General features: G+C 36.3%; 1 protein-coding gene and 1 long non-coding RNA gene across 2 annotated transcripts; one reads left to right on the top strand and one right to left on the bottom strand.

The window, feature by feature from the left end:
• Positions 1-778: 778 nt before the first annotated feature.
• On the bottom strand, positions 779-7,649 carry LOC146463134 (uncharacterized). The gene is made up of 5 exons (XM_085084806.1): positions 7,587-7,649; positions 5,503-5,592; positions 4,874-5,070; positions 2,589-2,644; positions 779-938 (listed from the first exon to the last, which is right to left on the bottom strand). Exons 2-4 carry the CDS (start codon positions 5,585-5,587, stop codon positions 2,603-2,605), a joined length of 324 nt encoding a protein of 107 aa, XP_084940932.1. The 5' UTR covers positions 5,588-5,592; positions 7,587-7,649; the 3' UTR covers positions 779-938; positions 2,589-2,602.
• Positions 7,650-10,438: 2,789 nt separating this feature from the next.
• LOC146463133 (uncharacterized) lies at positions 10,439-12,216 on the top strand. Its single transcript, XR_014856963.1, has 2 exons — positions 10,439-10,546; positions 11,924-12,216. It is a non-coding gene; the product is annotated as an uncharacterized LOC146463133 (long non-coding RNA).
• The last annotated feature ends 4,474 nt before the right edge of the window (positions 12,217-16,690 follow it).

The raw sequence follows: 16,690 nt of genomic DNA, 5'->3' as shown, positions 1-16,690 counted from the left end.
CAATTTTGAAAGATTTTCAAAGCGAGTAGAATTTACTTAATTCGATGGAAAAGATTTTTCAAAAACTGGGGGTTTGAACAGATTTTACACACGTAAAGAAACCAATTTTTTCAGGTTTCCATCACCTGGAGCGCGTAACTCCTGCAGATTCGTGTAACGGCGTTTTCAGAGACCTATTAATTTGCAGATTGAAGTTCCAACAAATTGTCTCATAAGGAACTCTTAGTTGCCTGCGTCGCAGACGGACTTTAACCCCCAGTAATAAGCGGTTATTGCCGGGAGTTATTGTCTCTCTGCGACAAGGCCAGCCTGTCTCAAGCTCTACACAATTCCAATGTGAACCGGAATGAAATTTTTTGCGGAATTAGTATTCCTACACGTATCAAAAGGGTACGCATTGTGTACATGTGGGTAGTGTGGTATGCACGCGCTGCGGACCTGTTTGTTTACCAACACTCACTCACTCACTCACTCACTTACACACGCACTATAAATAAGTAAAATTGAAATTTGAACCAAGGAACTGGACCCTCAATGATATTAGATGTCTTTCGAAAAGTTAAATTTTGGGTACAAAAACATAATTTTACCTCTAACCCTTAAACTCCGCCCCCGCCCCCTCCTCCCCACTATTTAACTCCTGCTACTGTGTTTCTGTGCAACGTTTTTCTTTTTTTTTTGGATTTGGCTTTATTATTATTATTACTCGTTCTGCGGGACCTTAAGAAACTTGTGCATTTACGAAGTCAATACGATTTTCATTCACACTGAATACGTGTTCATTTATAATGCACTTTATTTTTAATCAGCACTTTTCATTTATTAGCATTTGCCGTTACTCCAGTTATGCATTACATTTATCTTTGCTTGATTATTTTAAACATGCTGTAGCCGTCACAAAGGAGAATCGTGGTTTTCTCTTCTTTTGCGAGGATATCCTGAAAAAAAAAAATCAATAACTGCCATCAGCATCACTTTTTGTAAAGCATTTTATCTGGAGTCTCCGAGATTACTTAGATGTTCAAACCACTGGAATTCTACCTCTGAACCAAGGAATTATGGAATCTATACCGAGCGTCTATTTAATGCGAAAAGTTTTCATTTGATGATAACATTGGAAACGAAATTCTTCTTTTCATTATTCGTGTGTCGCTTCGGTTTAGAAATGTTACGATTCGTCTCTGGAAACTAGATTTGTCATCCTCTACATGTGATTATCGGTTCAGTCTAGAAAGCTTATTAAAGATTTTAAGGTTCGTCTCTAGCTTAAACTTTTGAGGTTACTTCAACCGCTCATTCTAGCTATCAACAGTAGCTTTTATGTGAGGATAGTCCCGTTTCTTTTTCCCTTTAAATGGAAGCTTCTCGGAAAACAACTACAGCGTTGTAATATTTAATCCAATTTCTATACCTCATTCCATCCATTCATGAGATCTTTTGTGTATTAAATAAGGGTTGCATAGTTTCACCTTGGATTCCACTTTTAAAAATTTTCGTGATGACGTTGTGCCTGGATTGCTGTTTATAAAAATGTTTTGTTCAGAATCTTCTTCAGCTGAACTTAGAAGCATTTCAAAATCGAAAAGATTTTCAGATGTGAGCTGTAAGATATTTAGTGATATATTGCGATTGCAGTCAATCTACTTCGCGCGTGACCAGTATTTCCGAGAATGAAATGAAGATTCGAATTTCTCTTTGTAATGTCCGACATTAGAGTGGAATTGGAACATTTCTCTGGAAATCTTTCCGAAAAAGACGCATTAACTGCAAAAAGGAAATAATAAAATAAAATAAAAAACGAGAAAAAATCAAACTACTGGGGTACAATAGCTATTTTTGAAATACTTAATGCTCTAATGTAAAGAAAAAATTCAGAACTTCATACCATTAATAAACTAGAGAAATGTATGCGAAACTCTGAAATCTCGCTGGCGATGTTCAAAACTGACATGCAATACGTCGTATCGTAGATTGACTGTAATTGCTGCCTTAATTTACTACATTAATTACCACATTACAACCGCTTTAGACCACGAAACATGAATTTCGTGGTCCTAAGTCCTGTTGCTAACTTCGTTTTGTTGATGGCTGCCATCTGAGGCAACTGCATTGGTTCATTTTGGTTTTCAATGTGGCCAACTAAATATAGCTCACCAATTTTAAGCAATGAGATTTTCAAAATTATTAAACAGATCAGGGGGAGAATTGGGAGAATTATACCAGGTGCTTACAAGGTAGGATTTGGAGTGAGTTTTCTTTTTTTATTTCCACCATTAAGCATTCTATCAATCGTGAGATCCTCGCGCGCGGTGTAATTCAGATTACTACGAAGTAAAAACAAACCCTGCCTCTCCTTCCACCGTTAACTTGTCTATCTTTTCGAACGACTTTAAAACACGAAATATAAATTTCGTGGTCTTGAGTCGTGTTACCTAATTTCGCTTCGTTGATGGCGAGGACATCAGTTTTCGAGACTCTCACAAAAACTCTATAAGTTCGTCAAATTGCAGTTAGCTTGTTATTATTTAGATATGCAATAGCTGAACAACGCACAAGGTAACTGGACCTACGATCATTACGAAACTTACGAACTATCCAATCACTAACAGCAATTATCCATGTAGTCTTCACGAGCGTCCTCGGCCTGCAATAATTAGAATAGATACCTGATTAAGTGCATTCACACAATATACAGGTTGCGTCCTGAGATGTTTATAACTAAAGTTGAAAAGACTATCAAACACTTCCCCCCCCCCCCCCCCCCTTCCCTTCCCCTCCTCCTTCTCTAGCAGTCTATAGTAGTGAAATCGTGGGGTAAACAAGAGATCAAGTGACTGGAGAGCATTGAACTCGCCGGCTATGTCAAAGAACAAGGCCTTGCCTTTCTGTGAAACGCTCCTTGTCTTTGTTTGACCGGAATACATTTAACAGTCTGCTGTGCATTACATTTAAAAGTCGCACGTAAACAGATGGTCTCAATACCTTCAACAACAGGTAAAGTTAGATATCATCTGATAGAATTATTTGCAGATGATTCATGCCAGGGGTGGGGATGGCCACTGGGAGGTTGATTTTATAAGTAGTAGCTAAGATTTGGGGCCCAAGGTTTGGTAGCCTGCATAGGTAGCAGAATGTTAGGCAGCCGTGAGGGGCTGGGGGAAAGCTATGTAGACTACAAAATTGGAATCAACGTACGTAACATATCCCGTATAACTCTTTTTCTTCATGTACAGGAGGTCGGTAATTAATTTTGACCTGAGTTTTCATTTTGGAAATTCACAAGTTTGCTTCTAAATAAAGGATGCGTGATTCCTATCGTTTGAGAACTAAATCAATTTCAACACAGGCAGTTGATTATACATTTAACCACCCGATTCGATGTTTTCACTACACCAGCAGTCGAAATTTAGATTAAATAAGTCGGTAACCTTTTGTAATAATTCTATCGCTTTGGACCGTACAAAACTAACTATATAGCGCTAGACGGGAACAATTTCCAACGCCGCTAATTCGAGGGATAGAAATCTTTTACATCAGAGACAAGCTGTTTGCAAAGTTAAATTACCTTTAAAAAATCCGTTATTGAACCTCCCAAAATTGTTCCAAACATTGGAAAATTATTTTCCAGCCGTTTCTATGTCAAGAACTGACTAAGGACCGTATTTTAGTCAAGCCCGTAGGTAGGTTTTTTTGCGGGAGGGTGCGATCCAACGAGGAGACGGACCAAAGGAGCGCTGGAGGCGAAAGCCTTTAAGAGTGTCCAGGGGCATGCTCCCCCGTGAAATTTTGAAAATTAGGTTGTCTGAGACTGCATTTCGTGCGTTTTGAAGGCAGTGTGATATAAAAAACAGGCAGCCAAAAAAGAACTTAAAAATGTGGATATTACTCAAACTTTTAAACTTCAAATTTTTTTTTTTTTAGCGCAGAGACTACTTTTCGTATGTATTTTGCAGTTTTAGAGAATAATGTCACTATTTAAAAAGAACAAAAATACAAATAAAGTTGAAAATCCGTATTATTTACTGGGTTTGTTGCAAAAAACCATGGTGATCAGCGGTGCTGATAATCATGATCTTTCAGTAGTAGATGAAGATTTCTTAATATATGACGGTGAATTACACAGCAACGACCGTCGTGGGAACTTCAGATTTGGGCGGGAAAACTTCAAAGTTTAACACCTGAAACGCACACGTTTGACCTCACTTCCAAACATGTTTTGTGCGCCAGTGTGTTCACGGGTATGTGCAATCGACGGTTTATATATTTTTTTGGTTATTTATTTCCTTTTTATTACACTAACAGTGAATCAGAACAGAACTATACAATCTATATTTTTGTCAATTCACTTTTCTTTAAATCGTTCGTCAAGAAAAAAATGGACCTCCGCAGCCTATGGGGGGGGGGGGGGGGGTTGTTTTAGGCACGAACGGCTCGCTGTAAGCGGTATTCCTCGTCACATATGGATTGGGAAAAGGGTTAGGATTTTCTATAAAGATGAAATGGTTTGATTATACACCTTGAAGTAGAGGATTAGTTTAGCGATAGACAAGGTCCAAAACTGAAGAAAATCAACCTGACATGGCAGCCTATACGCAAGAACCTTGGAGAAATAGAAATATCGAGTTGCATGTCACATGCTTTGGCTATCAGTCACCCTATTTTTAAGTTTTTAAAAAAAATTAAATTGAAAGTAGCGTTATTCCAAACTGAACCTAAGCACAGATCAGTGAGGCATCAAGGCGTGGTGAATACTTTACAAATCAGCAAGCATTTGTTTTACTAGTTAGTGTAGGCTTTTGCTAATTATGAAGAGATTAGCTTTGATACAATGTAATGTTCAAGGCTTTACATTAAAATATATGTTGGTACGTACCTCAGCTCCTGTCGACAGCTCCGAGCTTTCCCTGAATTCTTCAGTATTGCATGCTTCACCACAGCATTCCTCACGCATGTTTTGTGGGAATGTGTATTCCTCATTAACATGTTCTTGATATTCATCGCACATGGTTTGCCTTTTGTGCAACAGGAAGTGCTTGGCATCATTGTGGTCCAGTAGGTGGGCCGCTGCGCCTGTTAAGACATACATGATAATTAATGAACTACACATAAGCAGTAAAATTTTCTCCACGCTTTTCTGCTCTTTTCAAAGCAGAAAACCTTACTCATGATCATATTCTCGATAACGTACTTTCCCACGCAGATCCATTTGATTTTTGATGGAAATAGTTACGTATTTTCCATGTGTATGGCAAACACACCCTGGTTCCTGAAATGTAGACATTTCTCACTTGATCAGGCTTAATTTCAGCAAATTAAAAGCTTTATAAGGTTTGTTTTCGCTGAATCACACTTCTTTCACCTTATTTTGTAATCACGTAAACACCATAAAACCGCTCAGTAGCCCACCACATTTACAGAAGCAGGTCTGAAATTGAAAACTATGCTTTCAATTTATTTGATTCAGTGTACTGTCTTCCTTTCCATAAACATTTCTTTGCTTACCTTTTTCCTTCTCCATGGCCCAGCAACTGTCGAATACCACAAAAATCACCAGAATTAAGGTCACCATCTTCATTTTGGATTCCATCAGTCCTAAAAGGAATATCAAAGGAAGCCTGTAAATAACCTATTGATCAGTTGTGAACAGGGAATACCTTTATAATTCACAAAACCAGCTATTTTTATATTAGTACCGTAAGCTTACGAAACGAGGTTGCCTAAAGTCTTTTAATAAATGTAAACTTTCGTCACTGCTTTCTGGGAACTTAAAGATAAAGTAGGAAAGATAATACTGAGTCTGAATGTTGGAAAACATAACTGAGTCATAAACCAAATTTGCTGAATGCCTGTTCCGCTGAGTATCAATAAAGTTTTTACTTGTAGATTAATGTTCCCATGATACCCCGCGCGTCTCAATCCATCCTCGTATCCAATCTTCTCACCCCACAAAACACGTAAAGAGCGACTGGGTACGAGTCTGACAGAAAATTAAAGAAATTTTGCGCGCGTACAACCATCGCTTAGAATACTCCTTTTCAGAAATGAACAACTTACGTTGTTGTCTTTTGTCTTTTCGACAAAACTATTCTTTAAAACAACACACTCTGATAGTCGAAAATTATAGTAATGTTCATACAATTTATTGGTGAGCGATGGAATAAAATTGGCAGTTTTGTGTGTCATGATAATGCCAAATCACGGTTTTAATTTCTACACTAATCTAAAGGGTTGAGTTTTAAAAGGCAATGTGTATTTGACGTTTCGTGACTTTATTTCTGGGAGACCGGGTCTTTAATAATGCTTTCAAATCAGTACCTAAAAGTCTAATCTAATCTAATCTTATCCAATCTTTTTGATGAGTTCAAAATAGGAATAAACTTAAAATTGAATCGTTTGCCGAAAAACATGTCCACGAGAGGAAAACTTCCTTCGATGCAGCAAATGACCCCGCTTTGTGAAAAGGCTGTTAAATCCCCTTAAACAAGTTAACAGCATCAGTTTTAAAAACGGTGGAAAAACTATAATTCCATGGATTCAACTGTGCGCAACAATTTATGTCCTGTATTTCTCACAATACATCTTGATAGCTATTAATGGATACATCTTTAAAAAAAAAGTAAAATAAATGGTTTCTTCGAAGTGTTCTCATAGGTGCAACATATTTGCTTATTTAGAGAAAAACCGCGGCAGATATCTCTACAACCTTGAAACCTAAACCGCAAGAATGCTCAATTAGCTTTTCCTCCTCGTACCACTCATGGCGCATTGATACTCTTTAAGACATGAAGGAGATTTTCTGCAGCAAAGGACAACGAAAGTGCTTGCAGTCGATTTAACTGTGACAAATCGCTTCCGTCAGTTTAGTGTCTAGCTATACCAATTTTTCAAACGCCACACTTTTTGTCTCTTGTTAACAACGAAAGCTCTTTGATGTTACCACCGAGGTCAGGAGTTTCCAAGAAGCGAAATTTGTTACATCACTTGTGCTACATTCATTTGAGATAACCTGATACTTGATAAGACGAATGGAAATTTCTCCCGCAATTCTTTTTTTTTTTTTTTCATCAAATGTAGGCAAGATCGCAAGAATGCTTTGTTTAGCGTTCTTACTTCTCTAGTTTTGTGTTGCTTTGGAGGTTTCATAATTTATTAGTCAAATTTTGTCGCAGTAAAACAGCTGTAAGTCACAAAATGTGTGAGACTCTTACAGATAGCGATGGTTCTTAACCCGGAACGTCTTTGGCTGAGTAAAGGAAGCCCTCGGTTGCAAAGAAGGTTGGAAGATGGATGATAATTTAACGAGTTTTTATTTCAGCCCTTGTTCAAACTTTCCTCACAGACAGTAATGTCCAAGGAATTACTTAGAACGCACGCTAGCAAGAAGTTTCAAATAAATTAACCGCGACTCTCGAAACCCATGTTTCACCTAATAAGCTAAAGTACGTTAAAAAGCTTGTCTAACTTGTATCAAAAAAAATGCTCACGTGACAAAGACTACCCTCTTTAATCCGTTCTCTTTCCGGATTAGACCAAATAAATTGCACAACTGCTCGATTGTTAAAGAATATTTTTTCATAGTAACTTACCTTCTTGTCCGTCGTTTCTCTTCAAGTTATTCGTGATCAATGGTATAATTTCATGAAAACAAACTATTAAATTCGTTAACAAATGTTAATTTGAACTGGATTTCAAAAACTGATAACGAGGTTGTCAAAATACATTTCAATCAAGTTCTTTTAGGTGAGTTCAAAACAGGAAAAAATTTATTTAAAATAGAATCGTTTGGCGAAAAACATGTCCACGAGAGGACCTCGCTTTGTGAAAAGGCTATTAAATCCCCTTAAACAAGTAAACAGCATCAGTTCAAAACGACTTGCAAGACCTATAAGGCCATGGATTAAACTCTGCGTAACAATGAATATCTTGTTTTCCCTTAGAATTCAACTTGATAGCTATCTTTAAGTACACGTTTAAAAAAAAAAAAATAAATGGTTGCTTGTTTCTTTTTTTTTTTTTTCGAAATCTTCTCATAAGTGCAGCATATTTGCTTATTTAGAGAAGAAACCGCGGTAGATATCTCTTCAACCTTGAAAACTAAACCGAGAACGTTCAATTGGTTTTTCCTCCTCGCACCACTTATAACGCATTGATATTCTTTAAAGCATGAAGAGGAGTTCCTACAGCAAAGGAAAATGATAGTGCTTGCAGTCGGTTTCATTGTGAACACTCGCTTCTCTCAGTTCAGTGTCTACATGTACCAATTTTTCAAACGCCACGCTTTTTGTCTCTTATTACCAACCAAAGCTATATGATGCTACCACTGGAGTGAGTTTCCGAGAAGCGAAACTTGTTTTATCACTTGTGCTACGTTCGTTGTACACGTATAAGATCCCCTGATACTTGATAACACAAATGGAAATTGCTCGCGCAATTCTCGTTTTTTTCCATCAAATAAATGCAAGATCGCAAGAATCCTTTGCTAGAATTCTTACTTTTCTAGTTTTGTGTTGTTTTGGAGGTTCTATAATTTATTAGACACAATTTGTCCCAGTAAAACAGCATTTAGGTCACAAAATGTGTGAGACTCTCACAGTTAGCGATGGTTCTTAAGCCGGAACGTATTTGGCTGAGTAAAGGGAGCGCTCTGTTGCACTTTGGTTAAGAGATGGATCAGTGATACCTTAAGGAGCTTTTATTTCAACACTTGTTCAAACCTTATTCACAGATAGTTATGTCACGGGAACGACTCAGAACGCACGTTAGCAAGGAGATTCAAGTAAACCGCGACTCGCGAAACCCGTGTTTCAATAAATAAGTTAAAATACGTTGAAGTGCTTACCTAACTTGCATCAAAAGTAAACTCACCGATCACGTGAAAAGAATACTTTCTTAATTCCATTCTTCTTCCCGATAAGACAAAATAAATTGCACAACTGCTCGCTTGTTAGAGAATATTTTTTCATAGCAACTAACCTTATTGTCCTTCTTTTCTCTTCAAGTTATTCGTGATCAATGGTATAATTTCATGATAACAAACTATTAAATTTGTTAACGTATGATAATTTGAACTGGATATTAAAAACTGATAACAAGGTTGTCAAAATACCTTTCAATCAAGTTCTTTTAGGTGAGTTCAAAATAGGAATAAATTTAAAATTGAATCGTTTGCCGAAAAATGTGTCCACGAGAGGAAAACTTCCCTTCGATACATCAAATCCCACCGCTATGTGAAAGGCTGTTAATCCTCTCAGTAAACAATTAACGGCATCGGCCAAAAACGTAGCAAAAACCAGAATTCCATGCATGGCTTTAACTGTGCGCAACAATTAATGTCCTGTTTTCCTCACAATACAACTTGATTGCTATCAATGAATACACGTTTAAAAAAAAATGAAATAAAAAAAGTTAATAATAATAATAATAATAATAATAATAATAATAATAAAAAAATCGCTGCTTGGATTTTCTTTGTAGTCGTTTCGGAGGTGCAGAATATTTGTCTCTTTTAAGAACAAACCGCGGTATAATTATCTACCACTTTTAAAACTAAATCGAGAATGCTCAAATGGCTTTGTTTCCACGTACCACTCATGACGCATTGATACTCTTTAAAGCATGACGAGGATTTCCTTCTGCAAAGGACAACGAAGGTGCTTGCCGTCGGTTTAATTGTGACAAAGCACCTCCCTCAGTTTAGTGTTAAGCTATACCAATTTTGCAAACGCCAAACTTTTTGTCTCTTGTTAACAACCAAAGCTCTTTAATGCTACCACTGAGGTCAGGAGTTTCCAAGAAGCGAAACTTGTTATATCACTTGTGCTACATTCATTTGAGATAACCAAATACTTGATAAGACGAATGGCGGGAAATTTCTCCCGCAATTCTTTTTTTTTTTTCAAATGTAGGCAAGATCGCAAGAATGCTTTGTTACGCGTTCTTACTTCTCTAATTTTGTGTTGCTTTGGAGGTTTCATAATTTATTAGTCAAATTTTGTCGCAGTAAAACAGCATTTAAGTCACAAAATGTGTGAGACTCTCACAGATAGCGATGGCTCTTAACCTGGAACGTCTTTGGCTGAAAAAGAAGAAAGAAAGGAAGCCCTCGGTTGCAAAGAAGGTTGGAAGATGGATGATAATTTAACGAGTTTTTATTTCAGCCCTTGTTCAAACTTTCCTCACAGATAGTAATGTCCAAGGAATGACTTAGAACGCACGCTAGCAAGAAGTTTTAAATAAAGCGCGACTCTCGATACCCATGTTTCTCCTAATAAGTTAAAGTACGTTAAAGTGCTTGTCTAACTTGTATCAAAAAAAAATTACTCAAGTGACAAAGACTACCCTCTTTAATCCGTTCTCTTCCCGGATTAGACCAAATAAACTGCACAACTGCTCGATTACTAGAGAATATTTTTTCATAGTAACTTACCTTCTTGTCCGTCGTTTCTCTTCAAGTTATTCGTGACCAATGGTATAATTTCTTGAAAACAAACTATTAAATTCGTTAACAAATGTTAATTTGAACTGGATTTCAAAAACTGATAACGAGGTTATGAAAATACCTTTCAATCAAGTTCTTTTTGGTGAGTTCAAAATAGGAATAAATTTATTTAAAATAGAATCGTTTGCCGAAAATATGTCCACGAAAGGACTTCGCTTTGTGAAAAGGCTGTTAAATCCCCTTAAACAAGTAAACAGTATCAGTTCAGAACGACTTGCAAGACCAATAATTCCATGGATTAAACTCTGCGCAACAATTAATATCCTGTTTTCCCTTACAATATAACTTGATAGCTATCTTAAAATACACGTTTAAAAAAAAATGGTTGCTTGGTTTTTTTTTTAGGAAGTCTTCTCATAAGTGCAGCATATTTGCTTATTTAGAGAAGAAACCGCGGTAGATATCTCTTCAACCTTGAAAACTGAACCGACAATGTTTAATTGGTTTTTCCTTCTCGCACCACTTATGATGCATTTATATTCTTTAAAGCATGAAGAGGATTTTCTACAGCAAAGGACAACGATAGTTCTTGCAGTCGGTTTCATTGTGAACACTCGCTTCTCTCAGTTCAGTGTCGACCTGTACCAATTTTTCAAACGACATGCTTTTTGTCTCTTATTAGCAACCAAAGCTTTATGATGCTACCACTGGAGTGAGTTTCCGAGAAGCGAAACTTGTTTTATCACTCGTGCTACGTTCGTTGTACACGTATAAGATCCCCTGATACTTGATAACACAAATAGAAATTGCTCGCGCAATTCTCTTTTTTTCATCAAATGTATGCAAGATCGCAAGAATCCTCTGCTAGAATTCTTACTTTTCTACTTTTATGTTGTTTTGGAGGTTTTATAATTTATTAGACATATTTTGTCCCAGTAAAACAGCATTTAGGTCACAAAATGTGTGAGACTCTCACAGTTAGCGATGGTTCTTAAGCCGGAAGGTATTTGGCTGAGTAAAGGAAGCACTCTGTTGCAAACTTGGTTACAAGATGGATCAGTGATACCTTAACGAGTTTTTATTTCAGCACTCGTTCAAACCTTATTCACAGATAGTTATGTCCAGGGAAAGACTTAGAACGCACGTTAGCAAGGAGATTCTAGTAAACCGCGACTCGCGAAACACGTGTTTCAATAAATAAGTTAAAATACGTTGAAGTGCTTACCTAACTTGTATCAAAAGTAAACTCACCGATCACGTGAAAAGAATACTTCCTTAATTCCATTCTTTTTCCCGATAAGAAAAAATAAATTGCACAACTGCTCGCTTGTTAGAGAATATTTTTTCATAGCAACTTACCTTATTGTCCTTCTTTTCTCTTCAAGTTATTCGTGAGTAATTGTATAATTGCATGAAAACCCAAACTATTAAATTTGTTAACGTATGTTAATTTGAACTGGATTTTAATAACTAACTGATAACGAGGTTGTCAAAATACCTTTCAATCAAGTTCTTTTAGATGAGTTCTAAATGGGAATAAATTTAAAATTTAATCGATTGCTGAAAAATATGTCCACGAGAGGAAAACTTCCCTTCGATGTATCAAATCATACCGCTATGTGAAAAGGCTGTTAAATCCTCTCAGTAAACATTTAACGGCATCGGCTAAAAACGTAGCAAAAACCATAATTCCAAGCATGGATTTAACTGTGCGCGAAATTTAATGTCCTGTTTTCCTCACAATACAACTTGATAGCTATCAATGAATACACGTTTCAGGTAAAATAAAATAAAAGTTAAAAAAAGTTAAAAATAATAATAATAAAAAATTGCTGCTTGGATTTTCTTTGAATTCGTTTCAGAGGTGCAGAATAGTTGTCTCTTTTAAGAACAAAGCACGCCGTTTAATTATCTACAACCTTTAAAACTAAATCGAGAATGCTCAATTGGCTTTGTTTCCACGTACCAATCATGACGCATTGATACTCTTTAAAGCATGAAGAGGATTTTCTTCAGCAAAGGACAACGAAAATTCTTGCAGTCGGTTTAATTGTGACAAAGCACCTCCCTCAGTTTAGTGTTAAGCTATACCAATTTTGCAAATGCCACAATTTTTGTGTCTTGTTAACAACCAAAGCTCTTTAATGCTACCACTGAGGTCAGGAGTTTCCAAGAAGCGAAACTTGTTATATCACTTGTGCTACATTCATTTGAGATAACCTGATACTTGATAAGACGAATGCGGGAAATTTCTCCCGCGATTCTCTTTTTTTTTTTTTTAATATAGGCAAGATCGCAAGAATGCTTTGTTAAACGTTCTTACTTCTCTAGTTTTGTGTGGTTTTGGAGGTTTCATAATTTATTAGTCAAATTTTGTCGCAGTAAAACAGCATTTAAGTCACAAAATGTGTGAGACTCTCACAGATAGCGATGGTTCTTAACCCGGAAAGTCTTTGGCTGAGTAAAGGAAGCCCTCGGTTGCAAAGAAGGTTGGAAGATGGATGATAATTTAACGGCTTTTTTTCAGCCCTTGTTCAAACTTTCCTCACAGACAGTAATGTCCAAGGAACGACTTAGGACACACGCTAGCAAGAAGTTTCAAATAAACTGGGATTCTCGAAACCCACGTTTCACCTAATAAGTTAAAGTACGTTGAAGTGCTTGTCTAACTTGTATCAAAAAATTCTCACGTGACAAAGACTACCCTCTTTAATCCGTTCTCTTTGCGGATTAGACCAAATAAATTGCACAACTTCTCTATTGTTATAGAATATTTTTTCGTAGTAACTTACCTTCTTGTCCGTCGTTTCTCTTCAAGTTATTCGTGATCAATGGTATAATTTCTTAAAAACCAACTATTAAATTTGTTAACAAATGTTAATTTGAACTGGATTTCAAAAACTGATAACGAGGTTGTCAAAATACCTTTCAATCAAGTTCTTTTTGGTGAGTTCAAAACAGGAATAAATTTATTTAAAATAGAATCGTTTGGCGAAAAACATGTCCACGAGAGGACCTCGCTTTGTGAAAAGGCTGTTAAATCCCCTTCAACAAGCAAGCAGTATCAGTTCAAAACGACTTGCAAGACCTATAATTCCATGGATTAAACTCTGCGCAACAATTAATATCCTGTTTTTCCTTACAATACAACTTGATAGCTATCTTTAAATACACGTTTAAAAAAAAATTAATAAATGATTGCTTCTTTGTTTTTCTTTCGAAGTCTTCTCATAAGTGCAGCATATTTCCTTATTTAGAGGAGAAACCGCGGTAGATATCTCTTGAAATTTGAAAACTAAACCGAGAATGTTCGCACCACTTATGACGGATTGATATTCTTTAAAGCATGAAGAGGATTTTCTACAGCAAAGGACAACGATAGAGCTTGCAGTCGGTTTCATTGTGAACACTCGCTTCTCTCAGTTCAGTGTCTACCTGTACCAATTTTTCAAACGCCACGTTTGTTAGCAACCAAAGCTTTATGATGCTACCACTGAAGTGAGTTTCCGAGAAGCGAAACTTGTTTTATCACTTGTGCTACGTTCGTTGTACACGTATAAGATCCCCTGATACTTGATAACACAAATGGAAATGGCTCGCACTATTCTCTTTTTTTTCATCAAATGTATGCAAGATCGCAAGAATCTTTTGCTAGAATTCTTACTTTTCTAGTTTTGTGTTGTTTTGGAGGTTTTATAATTTATTAGACATATTTTGTCCCACTAAAACAGCATTTAGGTCACAAAATGTGTGAGACTCTAACAGTTAGCGATGGTTCTTAAGCCGGAAGGTATTTGGCTGAGTAAAGGAAGCACTCTGCTGCAAACTTGGTTACAAGATGGATCAGTGATACCTTAACGAGTTTTTATTTCAGCACTTGTTCAAACCTTATTCACAGATAGTTATGTCCAGGGAACGACTCAGAAAGCACGTTAGCAAGGAGATTCAAGTAAACCGCGACTCACGAAACCCGTGTTTCAATAAATAAGTTAAAATACGTTGAAGTGCTTACCTAACTTGTATCAAAAGTAAACTCACCGATCACGTGAAAAGAATACTTTCTTAATTCCATTCTTTTTCCCGATAAGAAAAAATAAATTGCACAACTGCTCGCTTGTTAGAGAATATTTTTTCATAGCAACTTACCTTATTGTCCTTCTTTTCTCTTCAAGTTATTCGTGATCAATGGTATAATTTCATGATAACAAACTATTAAATTTGTTAACGTATGATAATTTGAACTGGATTTTAAAAACAGATACCGAGGTTGTCAAAATACCTTTCAATCAACTTCTTTTTGGTGAGTTCAAAACAGGAATAAATTTATTTAAAATAGAATCGTTTGGCGAAAAACATGTCCACGAGAGGACCTCGCTTTGTGAAAAGGCTGTTAAATCCCCTTCAACAAGCAAGCAGTATCAGTTCAAAACGACTTGCAAGACCTATAATTCCATGGATTAAACTCTGCGCAACAATTAATATCCTGTTTTTCCTTACAATACAACTTGATAGCTATCTTTAAATACACGTTAAAAAAAAAAATTAATAAATGATTGCTTCTTTGTTTTTCTTTCGAAGTCTTCTCATAAGTGCAGCATATTTCCTTATTTAGAGGAGAAACCGCGGTAGATATCTCTTGAAATTTGAAAACTAAACCGAGAATGTTCGCACCACTTATGACGGATTGATATTCTTTAAAGCATGAAGAGGATTTTCTACAGCAAAGGACAACGATAGTGCTTGCAGTCGGTTTCATTGTGAACACTCGCTTCTCTCAGTTCAGTGTCTACCTGTACCAATTTTTCAAACGCCACGTTTGTTAGCAACCAAAGCTTTATGATGCTACCACTGAAGTGAGTTTCCGAGAAGCGAAACTTGTTTTATCACTTGTGCTACGTTCGTTGTACACGTATAAGATCCCCTGATACTTGATAACACAAATGGAAATGGCTCGCACTATTCTCTTTTTTTTCATCAAATGTATGCAAGATCGCAAGAATCTTTTGCTAGAATTCTTACTTTTCTAGTTTTGTGTTGTTTTGGAGGTTTTATAATTTATTAGACATATTTTGTCCCACTAAAACAGCATTTAGGTCACAAAATGTGTGAGACTCTAACAGTTAGCGATGGTTCTTAAGCCGGAAGGTATTTGGCTGAGTAAAGGAAGCACTCTGCTGCAAACTTGGTTACAAGATGGATCAGTGATACCTTAACGAGTTTTTATTTCAGCACTTGTTCAAACCTTATTCACAGATAGTTATGTCCAGGGAACGACTCAGAAAGCACGTTAGCAAGGAGATTCAAGTAAACCGCGACTCACGAAACCCGTGTTTCAATAAATAAGTTAAAATACGTTGAAGTGCTTACCTAACTTGTATCAAAAGTAAACTCACCGATCACGTGAAAAGAATACTTTCTTAATTCCATTCTTTTTCCCGATAAGAAAAAATAAATTGCACAACTGCTCGCTTGTTAGAGAATATTTTTTCATAGCAACTTACCTTATTGTCCTTCTTTTCTCTTCAAGTTATTCGTGATCAATGGTATAATTTCATGATAACAAACTATTAAATTTGTTAACGTATGATAATTTGAACTGGATTTTAAAAACAGATACCGAGGTTGTCAAAATACCTTTCAATCAACTTCTTTTTGGTGAGTTCAAAACAGGAATAAATTTATTTAAAATAGAATCGTTTGGCGAAAAACATGTCCACGAGAGGACCTCGCTTTGTGAAAAGGCTGTTAAATCCCCTTCAACAAGCAAGCAGTATCAGTTCAAAACGACTTGCAAGACCTATAATTCCATGGATTAAACTCTGCGCAACAATTAATATCCTGTTTTTCCTTACAATACAACTTGATAGCTATCTTTAAATACACGTTAAAAAAAAAAAATTAATAAATGATTGCTTCTTTGTTTTTCTTTCGAAGTCTTCTCATAAGTGCAGCATATTTCCTTATTTAGAGGAGAAACCGCGGTAGATATCTCTTGAAATTTGAAAACTAAACCGAGAATGTTCGCACCACTTATGACGGATTGATATTCTTTAAAGCATGAAGAGGATTTTCTACAGCAAAGGACAACGATAGTGCTTGCAGTCGGTTTCATTGTGAACACTCGCTTCTCTCAGTTCAGTGTCTACCTGTACCAATTTTTCAAACGCCACGTTTGTTAGCAACCAAAGCTTTATGATGCTACCACTGAAGTGAGTTTCCGAGAAGCGAAACTTGTTTTATCACTTGTGCTAC

This window comes from Pavona decussata, unplaced genomic scaffold (assembly GCF_977016875.1).
Source record: "Pavona decussata unplaced genomic scaffold, jaPavDecu1.1 SCAFFOLD_180, whole genome shotgun sequence".
Classification (NCBI taxonomy): domain Eukaryota; kingdom Metazoa; phylum Cnidaria; class Anthozoa; order Scleractinia; family Agariciidae; genus Pavona; species Pavona decussata.
Note: the sequence above shows the minus strand (reverse complement) of the source record. Positions and strands in the feature narration are given on the sequence as shown.